Source organism: Lithobates pipiens, unplaced genomic scaffold (assembly GCF_037356315.1).
Source record: "Lithobates pipiens isolate NorthernLeopardFrog02 unplaced genomic scaffold, aLitPip1_a1.2 Scaffold_18, whole genome shotgun sequence".
In the NCBI taxonomy this organism is placed as follows: domain Eukaryota; kingdom Metazoa; phylum Chordata; class Amphibia; order Anura; family Ranidae; genus Lithobates; species Lithobates pipiens.
Window position 1 is genome coordinate 375,091,484 of NW_027507758.1, and position 17,050 is coordinate 375,108,533.

The 17,050-nt window shown below is 46.9% G+C and overlaps 2 protein-coding genes across 2 annotated transcripts in view; both read right to left on the reverse strand.

Moving 5' to 3' along the window:
* LOC143988279 (mitochondrial ubiquitin ligase activator of nfkb 1-A-like) overlaps positions 1 to 578 on the reverse strand; it is a 36,894-nt gene extending 36,316 nt beyond the window's left edge. The window contains exon 1 of the mRNA XM_077487730.1: positions 360 to 578. Coding sequence (XP_077343856.1) covers positions 360 to 467 — 108 coding nt within the window. The 5' untranslated portion in view covers positions 468 to 578. The remainder of the gene's footprint in view (positions 1 to 359) is intronic.
* A 15,094-nt stretch (positions 579 to 15,672) lies between these two features.
* Positions 15,673 to 16,307, reverse strand: LOC143986729 (uncharacterized). The gene is made up of 3 exons (XM_077485136.1): positions 16,142 to 16,307; positions 15,938 to 16,061; positions 15,673 to 15,857 (listed from the first exon to the last, which is right to left on the reverse strand). The coding sequence occupies exons 1-3, from the start codon at positions 16,196 to 16,198 to the stop codon at positions 15,673 to 15,675; spliced, it is 366 nt and encodes a 121-aa protein (XP_077341262.1). The 5' UTR covers positions 16,199 to 16,307.
* Positions 16,308 to 17,050: the final 743 nt, after the last annotated feature.

The window sequence follows — 17,050 nt, forward strand, 5'->3', positions numbered from 1 at the left end:
AAAGCTTTCTTTTCGGTGGTATTTGATCAGCTCTGCAGTCTTTATTTTTTGCGCTATGAACCACTGACAGAGCCAGTTCTAATCTTTCCTCACAGTATAAGCCTGGAGATTTGCAGACCAGTATTAGCGAATGGTGACTAGCTGTCAGCACTCCTTGTACCACGTTACAACCAGCACTGGATGAGACCTGCTCTGTGTAAACACAACACCTATAATAAAAGTACAATGGAAAGCTGCTCTCTCTAGCGCAGGCTGCTGTTGTGAAGCAAATGCTGGAACTTCTACGGGCGGAACTACACAGGCCGGGAAGTTGTGAAGATGCAGGGGGGCAACATTGTGTGTTACACATCACACCGTACCTGAATACGGCGGACAGCCGCTCTCTGCTTCCGGTACAGGTAATAGAAGAGGCTGGAGAGGGCCAGGCTAGAGCCCGCGCACACCGTCTCCAGGCCTGACAGCTCCATGTCACCCCGGCCACCTAGCGAGGTCCAAATCACTACAAACTACACACACGTCCTTCCCCCCAGCATCCTGTGGAGCCGGGCACTACTATTCCCGAGAGCCTCTGCGGTTCTAAACTGACCTTCCCGGCATGCACCGGGCATAGGGTGCTCATGTGCTCCCCTGCGGCTTCGCCTCTATATTATTTACAGCTCTACGAGTGGCTGCAGGAGGCAATACAATGCAGTCACAGCAAGCTGCAGCCTTCTGGGTTTTTTTTTTATAGTTAACCCTTTACTGGTACTTGGAAACTGACATTTCTTTAATCTTTTCACTGTTTGTGCACATTTAAAAAATCATTTTAGGTTTGAAGATTACGTAAAAAACCCCACAAAACATTATATATTGTATGAAAGCACCCTAGGGAATACAATAGTGGTAGTTCTATTTTTTGTAAGGTCACACAGTATTAGTATAACAGTTTATGGAACACAAAATTCCAGTAAACCCAAAAGTAGAACGTCCGCTTTAAGTACTCCTCACCCCCTGCACAATTGGCATGTCATCTTTTTGGGCGGGGGGGCTGGGTACCTGGTTTGGAGTGGGACTTCCTGTCCCACTTCCTCTGCCAGATTTATGGCCACCTAGGCGGCCCCTCCCTCCTGGCAATGTTCTGGGACACTTCACAGGTCCCAGAACATTGCCTGGCCATTGACGCAGCGTGGCTCGCTGTGAAGCCGCAAACTGTCATAACTGGGCGCCCACACTTACAATATTGGCGCCACAAAGAGGAGGGGGAGAGAATGGAGCAGAGGCGGCCCGCCCATAGGGGGCGCCCCGGGCGCCGCCCCCCTCTCCCTAGGTGTAAAAAAGTAAAAAAAAAAAACGGGCCCTTTAAGACATTTAAAAAAAAAAAAAATGTCATTTAACAATTTGACATAGTGTACTGTGGCGCCGGTCACAGTGCACTATGAGAAGCGCCACGTCGATGCAATCACAAGATTGCATCCATGGCGCTTCATTTGTGGGTTAAAAACCCGCCTTGCGGCGCACTGCAAAACGCCGACTAGCTTCCGCCCGTAAAATCACTGTGATTCTACGGGCGGGAGCATTGTCATTCTTAGACAGGCAGTCACTTCCGGCTTTCGGCTGCTTCACAAAACCCGGAAGTGACGTCGGCAGCTCCGTTCCTTAGCCCGAGCGGAGCTGCCAGACAGTGAGACAGGTGAGTCACCGCATAAAGGCTTTCTAGTTTCTACTTTGTTGAGAATGTTCATGCATTTAGCTGAATGAATGCAAAAAGCTTTCACAGCCAGAAAGGTTTCCCCAGGCCAGGCGACTTTTGCCGTGGCCAATCAGAGAATGAGCTCTGAAGGGGGAACTCCACGCCAAATTTCTGAAAAAAATTTGATGTGGGTTCCCCCTCCGAGAGCATACCAGGCCCTTAGGTCTGGTATGGATTCCAAGGGGAACCCCCTACGCCGAAAAAACGGCGTGGGGGTCCCCCCCAGATCCACACCAGACCCTTATCCGAGCACGCTACCCGGCCGGCCAGGAAAGGGGGTGGGGACGAGCGGGCGGCCCCCCCCCTCCTGAGCCGTAAAAAACGTGGCCTGGTACGGCTCAGGAGGGGGGGGCGCGCTCGCTCGCCCCCCTTTCCTGGCCGGCCGGGTAGCGTGCTCGGACAAGGGTCTGTTGTGGACTTTGGGGGAACCCCCACGCCGATTTTTTTCGGCATTGGGGTTCCCCTTTAAGTCCATTCCAGGCGGCGGAGCCCGCGACGGAGACTACTTTGACACGCGCTCGAAATGAGCGGACTGTCCTCCTCGTGTGTGGGCGAGTCCGTTCATTTCAAAAGTTGCGCGGACTTAGTACGACGAACTTAGTCCGCTCAAAAAGTGCCGTGTGTGGGCAAGTTCGTTCATTCAAAAGTTTGAGCGGACTGTTTGACGAACTTAGTTTCGGCAGACAGTCCGCCCGTGTGTACGCGGCCTTAGTCCTTTTTTTTTAACATTTATTCAGGATAAGCACAAAAGTCCTTCGATAGAGGGTCAAGGGATAAAAGGGGAGTTAAGGCACCTAGTAATTGCGGGTTGGAGGTATTGGTCAGATCCAGAGGACAAACAGCTCCACAATGGATCCAGAAATCACCGGATAGGCCCCGCTCACTTGACCTAGCAGCCGATGAGATGCTCAACAAAGTCTCTGCCACAGACTTGTCAATTAAACGAAGAAATCTTGAGAGTTGAGAAGAACTACCATACAATACCAGTTTCTTTCAGCCGACCCGGCGATACTGTATGGGTGTTGATCCAGGTTGCGTCCTCTAACTGAGTTTCCAGGCTCCTCCAGAGACACCAGCCTTGTGCTCGGTCCTCTACTAGAAAAGTCCTCCGCTGGATCCTCCAGGGTTCTTGGCTTTTCCCTGCAGGCGAGACAGCACAGGACCACCCCTGGATCAGTAGGCCCCAACACTTTTGTGGGCACAGGACCATGCGACACAGACCCCAGGCCAGGAGGGCCATGAGGTCGGGATATCGGACCCTGGAAAAATAAACCACAAAAAATGGCGTCGGTACCTTAAATACCCTCTCCCAGAATGCACAGCAGGGAAACCACTCCCACTGAGCTATTTCCGAGCAAGAGGTAGTATTCAATACATCCAGCCTGCTGCATTTCCACACTTACCGGCGGTGACAGCGACACCTACGGTCAAGTGGGAATCAGAGCAACCCAGCTAGACTGGGACCGGGCCACCGCCAGAAAAAGAGCTGGAAGAAGGAGCGGTGGCCCGGCAAGAAGAAAGGAAGAGGGAGACAAGACCCCCAAAGTCGGAAGAAGACCCCGGGCCTCAGCGAAGAAGAAAGCCAGGCTCCTCTGCTAGTAAAAGCGCTAGCAGAAGATAGCGGAGGAGTCCGGCGAGAAGACCCCCCAAGACCGAAGAAGACCCCTTGCGTGTTGTGTTTTATTTACATTTTTTCCACAGGTGAATTTAATAAGGGGGCTCCCGGATTCCAATAAGTCCCCCACCCGCAGACCCCGACAACCAACGGCCAGGGTTGTCGGGAAGAGGCCCTTGTCCTCATCAACGCGCAGCCCCCCTTCCCCAAAGCACCCCCCCATGTTGAGGGCACGCAGCCTGGTATGGCTCAGGAGGGGGCGGGGGCGCTCGCTTGTCCCCACCCCCTTTCCTGACCAGCCGGTGCTGCGTGCTCGGATAAGGGTCTGATATGGACCTAGGTGTGGGGGGGGGGGGGCATGCCGTTTTTTCGGTGTAGGTCTTCCCCTTTAAGTCCATTCCAGGTGACGGGGCCAGCGACGTGTCAATCTCGCCGCCGAAGGCGGCGACATTGACTTCTTTCGCTAGTCCCGGATACCTGAAGCTGCACTCAAAATGAACTGACTTTTCTCCGTACGGGAAAAGTCTGTTCATTTCAAAAGTACGGCGGACTAGCACACACACGGCCGTATTGTCCGGTGGACAAATTTTGATGCAAAACTACTTTCTAAGTCTGCCAGACTTTTGGGTAAAAAAAGTCCGCCAGAGCCCACACATGGGGGGACTTTTCTGCCAGATAGTTTGATCATGTGTACACGGCATTAGGGAGTGCTGGGACGGCTGCTGTACAAAGAAGGTTATTTTAGCCTAATGCATAGAATTCATTAAGTTAAAAACCCTTCTGACTTTACAACCCCTTTTTATTTTGCTTGCAAAAGAGATTTGGTCGGGGGGTTGGCCATTCCTTACACACAAATCCTATAATCTTGGAAAGGAAAGTTTGATGTCCACATCTGCTCCTGTGCTAACGAACTCTTGAAAAGGAAAGTTTCGTGTTCGTTTGGTGCATATTTTTAGAATTTTGCATATTTTAAAAGTTTGCAGCCCTAATATAGCCGAATTAGATTTCTGTAGAGGTAAATCATAGAGTGTACATAGATACACATTAGATTTCCCATTTTTTCATTTAACCACTTCAATACAGGGCATGTATACACCCTTCCTGCCCAGATTAATTTTCAGCTTTCAGGGCTCTCACAATTTGAATGACAATTACTTAGTCATGCTACACTGTACCCAAACAACATTTTTATCATTTTTTCTCACAAACAGGGCTTTCTTTTTTTTATATAGTCTTAATTTTTCATTTTAAAATTTTATAAAACAGAAAGGCTTCACAACAGGGATACATAAATCGGGGGGAGGGAGGGGAGGGAAAAAAGGGGACGGGATAAGGGGGAAATGGGGGAGGGGGGTGGGGGGGTACAATGGGGTGCATATAACCTGGTCCGTGTGTGGACAACCTTGTTAATCGGGAGGCATGTCTACAAGTGCTAACCAAAAGGTCACCCTTCCCGTCCCAGACATTCGATCCATATGGACAGGCCTCCCCTCCAAAATTGGAAGAGGGTAGGATGTTTATTAGCTGTAGATCCAAAGTCATTGTATATATGGCTCCCATAATGTAAATATCATAAGTGAACTCGGAGTACCTGGGTTGGCCAGAAACCTGTTGACCGTCCAGGTAGTTTGAAAGGTGGATACTAGGTACACTGAAGTTCTATCACAGCAAAAACACATAACAATCATAATGAAGAGAAAAAGAGAAGAAAAAAAAGAAAAAGGGGGAAAGGAGTAGTAGGAAAAGAAAGCTAGAGAATGGGGAGAAAGTGTGTGGAACGGGTCTCACCGGATTTGTTGATGCAGAGTCCACTTTAAGTAGAACCTGTAGATGTTGAGGAATGGTTCAGCTGGACACGGCCCCTAAAGGAAGGATCTGCTACAGCAAGTAGTGCTAGATCTACACTGGATGAGACCATAGTTGTGTCGTGTACATGGGTTCTCCAGGCTGTCCATGTAAGGTCAAATCTCTCGTGGGTATCCCTGCAAGTGGCAAGCCAACTCTCTGCTTCCATGATCTCCCCCACCTTCCTCAACCAGTCTGACTTGCTTGGAATGTGCGAGCTCTTCCAGTGTATTGGTATCAGGCGTTTTGCTGCATTGAGGATGTGGGGGAGAGCACTTTGTTTATATCGAGACAGGGGCATGGGAGGGACGTGGAGCAGAAAGTGTTTTGGCAAAGCCGTGATATCTATGCCCAGGCAGTCTGAAATGTGTTTGCCTACCATATCCCAAAATGGTGTCAACACTGGGCACTCCCTCCAAATGTGGAGGAATGTGCCTTTCATTCCACATCCCCTCCAGCATCGGAAGCAGTAGGGAAAATTCTAGCCAGGGTAGTAGGTACCCTGTACCATCTAGATAGAATTTTATAGTTGTTTTCTTGGGTCTTGGAGTCTATTGAACTCAAGTGAGTCAGACGATATAGGTGGTAGAGCTGTTCCTCTGTGAATTCAAGTTGGAGGTCTCTTTCCCATTCTTTGGCATACAGGTGTTTTACAGGCACTGATGGGGACAGATAAGTCAGTACTGATGGACACAGATAAGGCAGCACTGATGGCCACTGATAAGATGGCACTGATGGGTGGCACGGATGGGCACTGATAGGTACCACTGATAGATGGCACTGATGGGCACTAATAGGTGGCACTGATGGGCACTGGTAGGTGACACTGATAGGTGGCACTGATGTGCAGCACTGTTCAGGCACTGATTGTGGGCATTGATAGGTGACACTGTGGGCACTGACAGATGGCACTGTGGGCACTGATAGGTACCACTGATAGATGGCACTGATGGGCACTAATAGGTGGCACTGATGGGCACTGGTAGGTGACACTGATAGGTGGCACTGATGTGCAGCACTGTTCAGGCACTGATTGTGGGCATTGATAGGTGACACTGTGGGCACTGACAGATGGCACTGTGGGCACTGACAGGTGGTGCTGGTAGGCACTGACAGGTGGCACTGATGGGCACTGGTAGGCAGCACTTGTAGGGGGCACAGGTGGGCACAGATGAGCTGGCGGCACATCACAGTGATCGGGACTGATGTCCCTCTCACTGCTGTCGGTGATCGGCTTTTTTTTCTTCTCCTTGCGCTGTCAGTGCGAGGAAAAAAAATAGCCGATTACCAGCTGTGTTGACATCACATGATCAGCTGTCATTGGCCGACAGCTGATCACATGGTAAGGGGTCAGGATCTTATAGACTCACTGATCACAGAGCACGCGGTGCGCACCCTTCAGGGGGTGCACAGGCCGCTCGTGCACGGGACGAGGTTATTAGATGTAGTCCCATCTATCAGCTATAGCGTGGATCTCTAGAGGTTAAAAAAAGTCAATTTATAAGATATTTCCAACGCATAGCATGTACATAGCAAAAATTACACCCAAAAATATATTCTGCTACTCCTCCTGAGTATGGTGATACCACACGTGTGAGACTTTTACACAGTCTGGCCACATACAGAAGCCCAACATCCAAGTAGCACCTCTAGGAGTTCTAGGAACATATATTGCACACATAAATTCCTGCCAACCTTCACATTGTTGAAGGCCCTTCATATTTCTAACACATAGAATGTACTGTACATACCGATTCCAAATCAAAATAAAAGCCAAAATACATTCTGCTGAGCAAAGGGTAAAGAAAAGATTACCTGTGGTTTTAGTAGTGCAGTGGTCCACAGAGGAGAGCATTGGTCCAGGCAGCAGGCAGGAACGTGCACAGCGACAGCAAAACAGGCTGTCACGGTTGGATGCAGGCAGGAATACTGTCCATAGTCAGTACAGGTAGAGATGTTGTCAGCACAGCCTAAGGCCGCGTACACACGGGCGGATTGTCTGCCCAACTTAGTCCGCTGAACCGTGTTTCAGCGGACAATCCGCTCGTGTGTGGGCTTCAGCTGACTTTTTCAGCGGACAGTCTGACGGACTTTGTCTTTCGGAATTTCCGTAATTTTGTCCGCTGAAACTTGGTTTTGTCCATCCAAACTTGGTTTCAGCGGACAGTCCGCTCGTGTGTAGGCAAGTTGGACGGACTAAGTATGGCGCATGCTCAGAAAGGATTTACACGGCCGAAGGTTGCATTGCAGTGTATTGGACGTCGTTTTTCTAGTCCCGTCGTACGTGCTGTACACGTCATCGCGCAAGTTTTCAGCGGACTGTCTGTTCATCGTGTGTGGTCAAGTCCGTTCATTCAAAATTTGGACGGACTGTCTGTCGGATTGTCTGACGAACTTAGTTGGGCAGACAATCCGCCCGTGTGTACGCGGCCTAAGCATTGGTCAAGGTAGCAGGCAGGGATGTGGTCAGTAGCAGCAAAAGGATCGTCCATGCAGCAGACAGTAATACTGTCCGTAGTTAGTACAGACAGCAGGCAGAGATATGGTCAGTACAGCCAAAGTATTGGTCCAGGCAACAGGCACATGGTCCATAAAGTCCTGGGTCAGTGTAGGCAGAGATATTGTCAGCACAGCCAAAGTATTTTTCCAGTCAGAACCATCAAGCTTAGGGCCTTGGTCAGGAAAGAATGAGGACAGAGGTAGAGGCTTCTCCTACCCAAATCTCTTTGAAGCCCCCAGACAACCAGACCGTGTTCAGGGAACACAGAAAAACAAAAACAGTTTTTCTCAACTCAGAACACTCTTCTGGAGGCCCTCACATATGTGAGATCCCTGTGTAGTAGAGTGAAAGATCAGTCCAAGGGGCAGGCAAAAATATGGTCAGCAGGCCGAGGTTAGTGCAGGTAAAAGGCAGAAATAGACGGTAGGTGGAGGCATAGTCGAAAGTCCATGGTCAGTTCACGTGAAAGGCAGAAACATGGCAGATAAACAATGCAGACAGCAGGCAGTGGCATAGTCGATAAACAGGCCAGGGTCAGTTCACATGGAAGGCAATGATATGGTTGGTTGAGGCATAGTGCTTCTGTGGTGTCATTTGTCCCTCTGTTCTAAAAAACCTGGTTGATCCTGCCTGTTCCTGTGTCCCGCTTAGTGTGCTGACCATGGTAATCATGGCTGCTGTTCCATGATACCATGGTCAGATTACGTTCCTCTGTCAACCCACTGCTGTCCTCTCTCTCCCTGTCAGCTCAAGAGTCTTGTAGTGAGGCGTCTTTTTCCCGCCCCTCCCCTCCTGCAGCTATTTTGTCTGTAAAAAGTTACTGATTCCAATTCCTTCCAGTCCCTCTGCAATAACAAGATGTACTACACAGTGTATTCTTTTTTTTAATTCTGCAGTTAAATGCCTTTGTTCACATCGCTGATGTTCGTTCAGGTGACCACCCAACTGACGTCAGAGGGGAACTCAGCCCCGCCCACTGTAGTTTGTAGATCAGGGAAGAAGAGCGGTGTGTGGTCACGTGACCACACTGCCGAATTTAAAACAAAAAAATGCACAATGGAAATTATTTACTAAAGGAAAATCCACTTGCTCTGCAAGTGCACTTGAAAGTTCACTTAGAAGTAAAGTCACTGTAGATCCGAGGGGGATGCACATGATTGGATGATAAAATCAGCAGAGCTTCCACTCATTTCAGATCTACCCAAGCATGAGCTGCTTCCATCACTTGCTGGAGAGAGAATTAGGCATTATGCTCCCTCCAGCCTGCAGGGGGAGATAGACAGCCGGCAGACTTTCCTTCCTCTCTCCCCTTATCACTTGTTATCACATGACTGGAGAGAGGAATGAAAAGCTGCCTTCAAAACTGTGAGTACATGTGGGAGGGGGAGGAGAGGGAGGACACTCTGATGTGAAGGGGGCCTCTGGTGGGGACTCTGATTTGAAGGGTGCTACTGATGGGGACTCTGATGTGAAGGGGGCTGCTGATGGGAACTCTGATGTGAAGGGGGCTGCTGGTGGGGACTCTGATGTGAAGGGGGCTGCTAGTGGGGACTCTGATGTTAAGTGGGCTGCTGGTGGGGACTCTGATGTGAAGGGGGCTGCTAGTGGGGACTCTGATGTTAAGTGGGCTGCTGGTGGGGACTCTGATGTGAAGGGGGCTGCTGGTGGGGACTCTCTGATGTAATGGGGGCTTCTGATGGGGACTCTCGGATGTGAAGGGGGCTTCTGATGGGGACTCTCTGATATGAAGGGGCCTACTGATGGGGACTCTGATGTGAAGGGGGTGCTGGTGGGGACTCTGATGTGAAGGGGGCTGCTGGTGGGGACTCTGATGTGAAGGGGGCTGCTGGTGGGGACTGATGTGAAGGAGGACGCTGTTGGGGACACTCTGATGTAAGGGGGACACTGTTGGGGACACTCAGAATTAAAGTGGGCCGGTCATGATGAAGTCCAGGGCCAAATTTTTGTCCCAGTCCAGCCCTGGATCTACCCCTTATGCCGTGTACGCACGACCGGACTTTCCACCAGGCTAGGTCCAACAGTCTTCCCAACAGACTTTCGGTGGAGTTCCGACTGACTTTCCGAACTAGTGTACTTGGCCACACACAAACGGACTATGTCCTTTGAAAGTCCATTTGTTTTGAATGTGAGGACGTAAGACGGGACTAAAAATAAGTTCAATAGCCAGTAGCCAATAGCCTCCCTTGCGTCGTATTTGGTCCGTCGGACCAGCATACAGATGAACGGTTTTCGCCGAATTTAGTCCGTCGGACAGATTTGAAACATGATCGGATTGTTCAATGGACTGATTCCGTCTGACCTAGTCTGCTGGAAAGTCCAGTCATGTGTACGCGGCATTACATTTAGAGCGACTGCACTTCCAAGTGCACTTTCAGTGAAAAGTAGATTTTGCCTTTCATAAATAACCCCCAATGTGTAGTACGGCTTGTTATTGCAGAGGGGCTGGCAGGAATTGGAATATCTGACATAACCACTTTAGGGGAAATGTAACCGGGGGTGGAAGAATGTAAAATAACTAGCTACGTTCATTCCATTGTTGGCATAATAGGATTTTTATAACAGATTACTTCTAAAATCCTTTTCTTGGAGTACATCACGGGACACAGAGCACATAGTAATAACTATGTGGGTTTTAGGTGAATGGACACTGGTATAATCAAAAAGGAAACAGGAAGTGCCCCCCCCTATATAACCCTATATAACCCCTCCCATACCAGGAGTATCTCAGTTTTTGTAGCAAAGCAATATATACACATATCCCAATAAGAGGGGGGGGGGGGGGGGTGGGGGGGACTCTGACCTCTACTCCAAGAAAAGGATTTTACAGGTAGGCTGTTATGAAAATCCTATTTTCGTTATCATACATCACTTACCAGAACAAATGGCCACCGCCAGGCGTGAAGACCTATACTGCTGCCTGCAGCACACTGCGCCCGAAGGCGGTGTCCTCCTGCCATCTTAAATCCATTTGATAGAATCTTGTGAATGTATGTACTGAGAACGAGAGAATGTAATAATTTTTCTTCTGCAGAACGAGGTTCTAGGAGAAAGGAAGGTAAGGAAACATCTTGATTCAGATGAAAACCAGACACTACCTTTGGCAAAAAGGTTGGGTGCGGACGCAGAACAACCTTATCCTTGTGAATGATTAAGTATGGCTCTTTACAGGAGAAAGCAGCCAATTCTTATACTCTTCTTGCGGAGGTTGTCGCAACTAGGAATACCAATTTCCTTGTCAAAAGGATCAAAGGAATATTCCCTATAGGTTCAATGGGTTGTCTTTGCAACACAGACAAAACCAGATTCAAATCCCATGGGCACAAGGGTATTCTAACTGGCGGAGTTATCCGAGTTACCCCTTGTATGAATGCCCGGACTAAAGAGAGCGACACAAGCGGCCTTTGGAAAAACACTGCCAAGGCTGAAATCTGACCCTTCATTTCTACTCCTAATTGTAGAAAGGCCAGAAATCTTCCATACGTACAAGGATGCCAACCCGTGGTTTCACACCAAGTGACGTAGGCCTTCTAGACCCTGTAATAAATGGTCCTGGAGGTTTCTGGCATTAATTAGGGTGGTCGATATATACATATATATATATATATATATATATATATATATATATATATATATATATTCATTCACATTCCCTGTGTTTCTGACTTACCTGATTCCCGCTGCAGGACTGCTGGAAATGATCACAGACAGATACAGCCTTCACCCATCACGGTGGGCCATATCATGCCAGACCTTCATGGACCGGAAACAGGGAACATGGATTAGGACAAGAAAAGTAAGTGACTGTAGATTTAATAGAAAGCTTTGATATTTTTGCAAAAAAGAAAATGAATGCTATATTGGTGCATAGGGGAGCTGGAATTGAGAAAAAAAAAAAGTATACAAAGGTGAACTTACCCTTTAAATTTCAAAATAGTTAGGGCTCATTTACACTTGCTTCAGCTTCAACAAGGCTTAGGACAGGCTGTGGTAAAGCTCTCTGAATGCTAATCAAAGCTCCTGTCACTAAATAAAATGGTTAGCTTACAGTCCCATTTACACCTTTCCTTTGCTTTGCTTTGCTTCCGCTTTGCTTCAAAAACTATATCCCATGTTGCGTTATTAGTGGTGCTTCAAAGCGTCTTCAAAGCCTCCATAGAAGTCTATGGCATAGCTCGCTTGAAGCCCCACCGAAGACTCATTGAAGCCCCATGAAGCCTCACCGCAGCCCCACCAAAGCCTCATTGAGGCACCAAGCAAAAGTAAGGTGTAAACAGGACTGTAAGCTAACCCTTTTATTTGGTGACAGGACTTTTGACTGGCATTCAGAGAGCTTTAACAAAGCATGCCCGAAGCCATGTTTTGAAGCAAGTGTAAACTAGCTGTTACTGTTATAAACTTTATATAGGTATTATGCCCCGTACACACGAGAGGACTTAAATCCGAAGGAGTTTCCGCCGGAGTTCCGCCGGAGTTCCGCCGGAGTTCCGACAGAGTTCCGACGCAACGGACTTGCCTACACACGATCCCACTAAAGTCCGCCCGTCTGGTCCGCTGTGACGTACACCAGGTCCGACGAGACTATAAAACGGAAGTTCAATACCAAGTGCGCCACCCTTTGGGCTCCTTCTGCTAATTTCGTGTTTATCTCGTGTTAGTAGAAGTTTGGTGAGAGACGATTCGCGTTTTTCAGACTCGTATTTTTCAGAACGTTTTTCACTGCTTTTCAGTTTGTGCTTGTGAGGTTTGTATCTGTTTTTTAGTGCGTGTAGTCAGTTCGTGTCTGTATTTTGCAGTGCGATCTAACTGCGCTCGCTGACTTTCAGCTCGCTCTTCACAGGCCTTGCTGTTCTTCAGTGACGTCTGTTAAGTCTGCTCTGACAATCCGACCGTTTTGAAGCCATGTTGCGTGTACGTACTCGTCGTCGAGTTCGTGCTTTGCTTGCGCTTGGTGTTGTAGTTCATTCTGCAACCCAAGAACAGTCCTTGGACGGGGTGTTGAGGAGTTCATGGACGAAGAATTGGTTGCTCCAGCGTGACCAGTTCTCGCACATGCCTTTGCTTCGTGAGATCCGGGAGAATAATCCTGATGATTTCAGGAATTATCTCCGGATGACGGACCCCGTTTTTCACCGTCTGCTGGCTTTGCTGACCCCTTATATCAGCAGGCAGGATACCTGCATGCGGCAAGCCATCACTCCGGAGCAGAGGCTCGTCGCCACGTTGCGCTACTTGGCGACAGGGAGAAGCCTTCAGGACTTGAAGTTCTCGACAGGCATCTCCCCCCAGGCTCTGGGGATCATTATCCCAGAGACCTGTTCTGCCATTATACAGGTCCTGCAGGAGGACTATATTAAGGTAAGATTTAGCATTTAACATCACATTTTATTGTCTTTAATGTTTGCTAATGCCTTGTATTTCTTTCCTCAATCTCTAATTACCATGATTGCAATATGCTGTGAATGTCCCCTTTGTCCTCATGCATGCTGCAATCTTTTAATGCTCCTTTTTGTTTTTCATGCATATTTGCCTTCATTAAACCTCACCAACATGCTATGGTAGGCCCATATCCACCTAGTCTAGTCACTTAAAATGTCTTTTGTCAGCTCCATTCTATTGCTTTATCCTAAAACCAAACATTTTAAAGCTTATTCCAAATGGTCTGTGTCCCCTTAACTGAATCCCCCCCCCCCCTTAATAGTATCCCAAATGGTCTGTGTGTCCTTTAACTGGATCCCCCCCCACACACACTTAATATAATTCCAACGAGTCTGTGTGTCCTTAAATTAATGTTGAATTATATATTGTATTTTTAACACACTTCAACCCTGGAATGATTTTCCCCCCTTCCTGACCTTCATCACTTTTTTGGGTGATTTGGCAGTGCGTTGTTTGAATTGACAATTGTGCGTCCTTGTAACATGGCTCCTCCTAGTAAATTATCTTCATTTTATTAGCACAAAGAGATTTTGTATTTGGTTGTCTTTGATCACCTCTGCTTTTTTAGTTTTGGTGATTAACCACCAACAAACCCAAAATGCATTTTTCTAAATATGCATTTTTTTCTCTCTTTTCGCTCTAAAGAAAGATAGGCACAAAAATATATCACCATGATTTTTTGGGACATCATTTGATGCTGATACGTAGTCTTTTAGTAAACAAAAATGTGTTAAAATGAATCACAATTTAAGCGTTTCTTGATTGTTTTGGTTAAAAGTTCAATCGTTTCGTAAATATGGTCTATTTTGCTGGCATTTGTAAAATCTTGCCATTTTTGAAAATAGTAATGGCGTTGCTAACCGTTTTTTTTTTTTTTTTTGTTTTTTGTTTTTCTGGTGACTGCCACATTATGGCGGACACATTGGCCAATTCCAAACATTTTTGTGACCATTGTCATTAATACAGTGATCAATGCTGTCAAAAATTGTCTTGATTACTGTAAAAATGTCACATGCAGTGAAGGTGTTTTATTAAGCACAAGGGGGCCAAGGAATGGTTTAAAGTGTGTTCTGGGTGAGTGTTTTTCTTAACTGTCTGGGGGATGGGCTAGCAGTGACATGACCCTGATCACTGCTCCCAATGACAGGGAGCAGACGATCGGTGTCATGTGACTAGGCAGAAGCGTGAAATAAAGTTTGTGTTGTAATGTACAATGTTTAATGTGCAAAAGTACTTATTTTGTTTTCTTTCTTCTTTTTGCCTCCCCAGTTTCCTTCATCGCCACAGGAATGGCAGACTGTGGCATCCCATTTTGCCACCCGGTGGGACTTTCCTAACTGCGGTGGTGCCATAGATGGGAAGCACGTCCACATTGTGCCACCACCCCATTCGGGGTCATACTTTTTTAATTACAAGGGGTTTCACAGTATTGTGTTAATGGCGGTGGTGTCGGCACAGTATGAATTTCTCTATGTGGACGTGGGGAAGAATGGCCGCATGTCGGATGGAGGAGTCTTCGCCCAGACGGAGTTCTACCGCCGTCTACAGACAGGTGGCCTGGGCTTGCCACCTGATTCGGAGAATGTGGAGGAACTACCCTTCGTATTCATCGCGGATGAGGCTTTTGCTCTTGACAACCACATAATGCGGCCATTCCCCCAAAGAGCCCTCACCCCGGAGAGGAGGGTTTTCAACTACCGGCTGGCCAGAGCGAGAAGAGTGGTGGAAAATGCTTTTGGAATAATGGCCAGCCGGTTCCGTGTATTTCTGACGGCTCTAAACCTAGCGGAATACAAACTGAACTATGTCATCCTTACGTGCTGCATTTTGCACAACTTTTTGCACAAATACTCCAATACTTACTTATCAGGAATAATGCCGGAGGCTGGAGTTGGTCCAGAATCAATGACAGGCCTGGATACTGGCCGTACTGGCTTGGCCCCCCAAAGTGCACGTGAAGTGCGTGAAAGATATGTGACTTATTTTAACGGTAGGGGGGCCATTGCAATGCCACCCAATATTTAATTTTTAAAAAGAGGAAAATAATAAAATAACCTCAAATCTGAAATGTGTTTTCTTGCTTGCTTTTGGTTTGTGCTGTCTCCTATGTTATCCTAGTGCACTTGTAGTGCCAAGTGTATTTTCATTAAATTCAATAAGGCCCATTGTCACTGGATACACAAAATCCCTTTTCCCAAACTGGTATTAAGCATTGAAAGAATACGCCACACATTGTTGATTATTCAAAATTTTAATTTGGCCACATTCACATGTGCCATTGAATATTTAGTGATCTAAATTTTTTTTTTGGGTTTATTTAACTTTCTTTGCCAAACATTTTTTGGTTTGCTTTTTTTTCAATTTTTTAAAACCTTTTTTATTTTTTTGTGCTTTTTATTTTTCTATAAAAAATATGAAAAATGTATAAAACAACAATCAGCCACAATCGTAAAAATTGGTGAAGTAACAATCTTTGAACTAAAACAAGGGAAATGAAGAACATGATCGATATTATGGAGAAACGGATTATATTCTCCCCAAAATATCGATCATGTTCTTCATTTCCAGCTGCATATTGTCAATCTGAGTCTTCATGAGATCCAGGCTAGTTCGCATGTCATCTAGTTCCCCATTCCAGCCCATTATCTGGCCAATCAGCCTTTGTGCGCTGTCACTGGAAAATGGGGCCCTTTCCACAAACAGAACATCACCTACAATAGATGGGAAAAATTGGGTCAAAAATTATGCAGTCATACATGGATTTCAACAAGCTGGGGTGTCAGACACTCACCTGGTGGGGTGCCCAGCTCCCCTACTTCCTCCACCTCTCCTTCCTCAACCTCTCCTTCCTCGACATCCTCGGGGGGGGGCACTGGTGCTTGGAAATGTGTCGCTTTCCACAACCACAACATCACCTAAAATAGATGTAAAAAAATGTGTTTGGAAATATGCAGGTATACATCGATTACCTGAAGCTGTGGTGTCAGACACTCACCTGGTGGGGTGCCCATCTCCTCTCCTTCTTCCACCTCTCCTTCCTCCACATGCACATCCACGGGGGGGATGGGGCTAACCTCACATTCCTGCTGGCAAGGGTGGCGGTCCCTGGGATCCTGCTTTGTGAGGCTTTTCTCCCCTATGAGAAATTAACAAACAAAAAGGTATACTTTAGCACACAGATATTTAAGGCCAGAACTAGGAAGATGAAACCTTGATTAGAAGTGTTGTACAATTGTCGGTTTATGAAGAGATGCAAAATGTGAAGACATGAGAAATCAATTCACTTTGACAAAAAAGCAAATAATTTGCTTTTTGTGCGAAGGTTCACACATGCCCAACCCCCCCCCCCACCAAGTATACCAGGGAACCCCGTGTGGCGTGTGGTTTACCCTAATAAATGTTCTCTGGTGTCCCACACCTTTGCTCATGAGTGCAGATGTGTTTTTACCCAGCTGCCAAGTGTCCTCTCCTTCAATTACACTGAATGTTCTTTTCTAGTCATTGTATTTTGAAACACATCTAAACCACAATGTCCTAATCATTTGTTGTGTCCTAAAAATTACACACCCAAAAAATGCTGTTCAAACCCTGTATCATAAACGAGGTTTGCCACGAACAATTTACGAGGGTTTGGAAAAACGATACGATTCTTTTACTGTATACAACATGAAAGCAGCAATTTTTTACATTGTACAAAGGTAAAGCATATGGATCTGTATGCAATAATCATAAAATAGGAACACACGACAAGTACTTACTTTTTTTCAGAACTTTCTTGATCCTTCTGTATTGATCCGGCTCCCTCAATTTCAGGTCGGACCACCGTTTCCTCAATTGGTCTTTTGACCGTCGTACCCCAAAACGATTATGCAGGGTCTTAACTACTTTGGCCATGATTCTGGCC

Coding starts and splice junctions, on each gene's coding strand:
- LOC143986729 (XM_077485136.1), bottom strand. CDS start 16,198: ATGTGCATGTGGAGGAAGGAGAGGTGGAAGAAGGAGAGGAGATGGGCA. Junction 16,062..16,141: donor GGAGATGGGCACCCCACCAG/GTGAGTGTCTGA, acceptor CATCTATTTTAG/GTGATGTTGTGGTTGTGGAA. Junction 15,858..15,937: donor GGAGCTGGGCACCCCACCAG/GTGAGTGTCTGA, acceptor CATCTATTGTAG/GTGATGTTCTGTTTGTGGAA.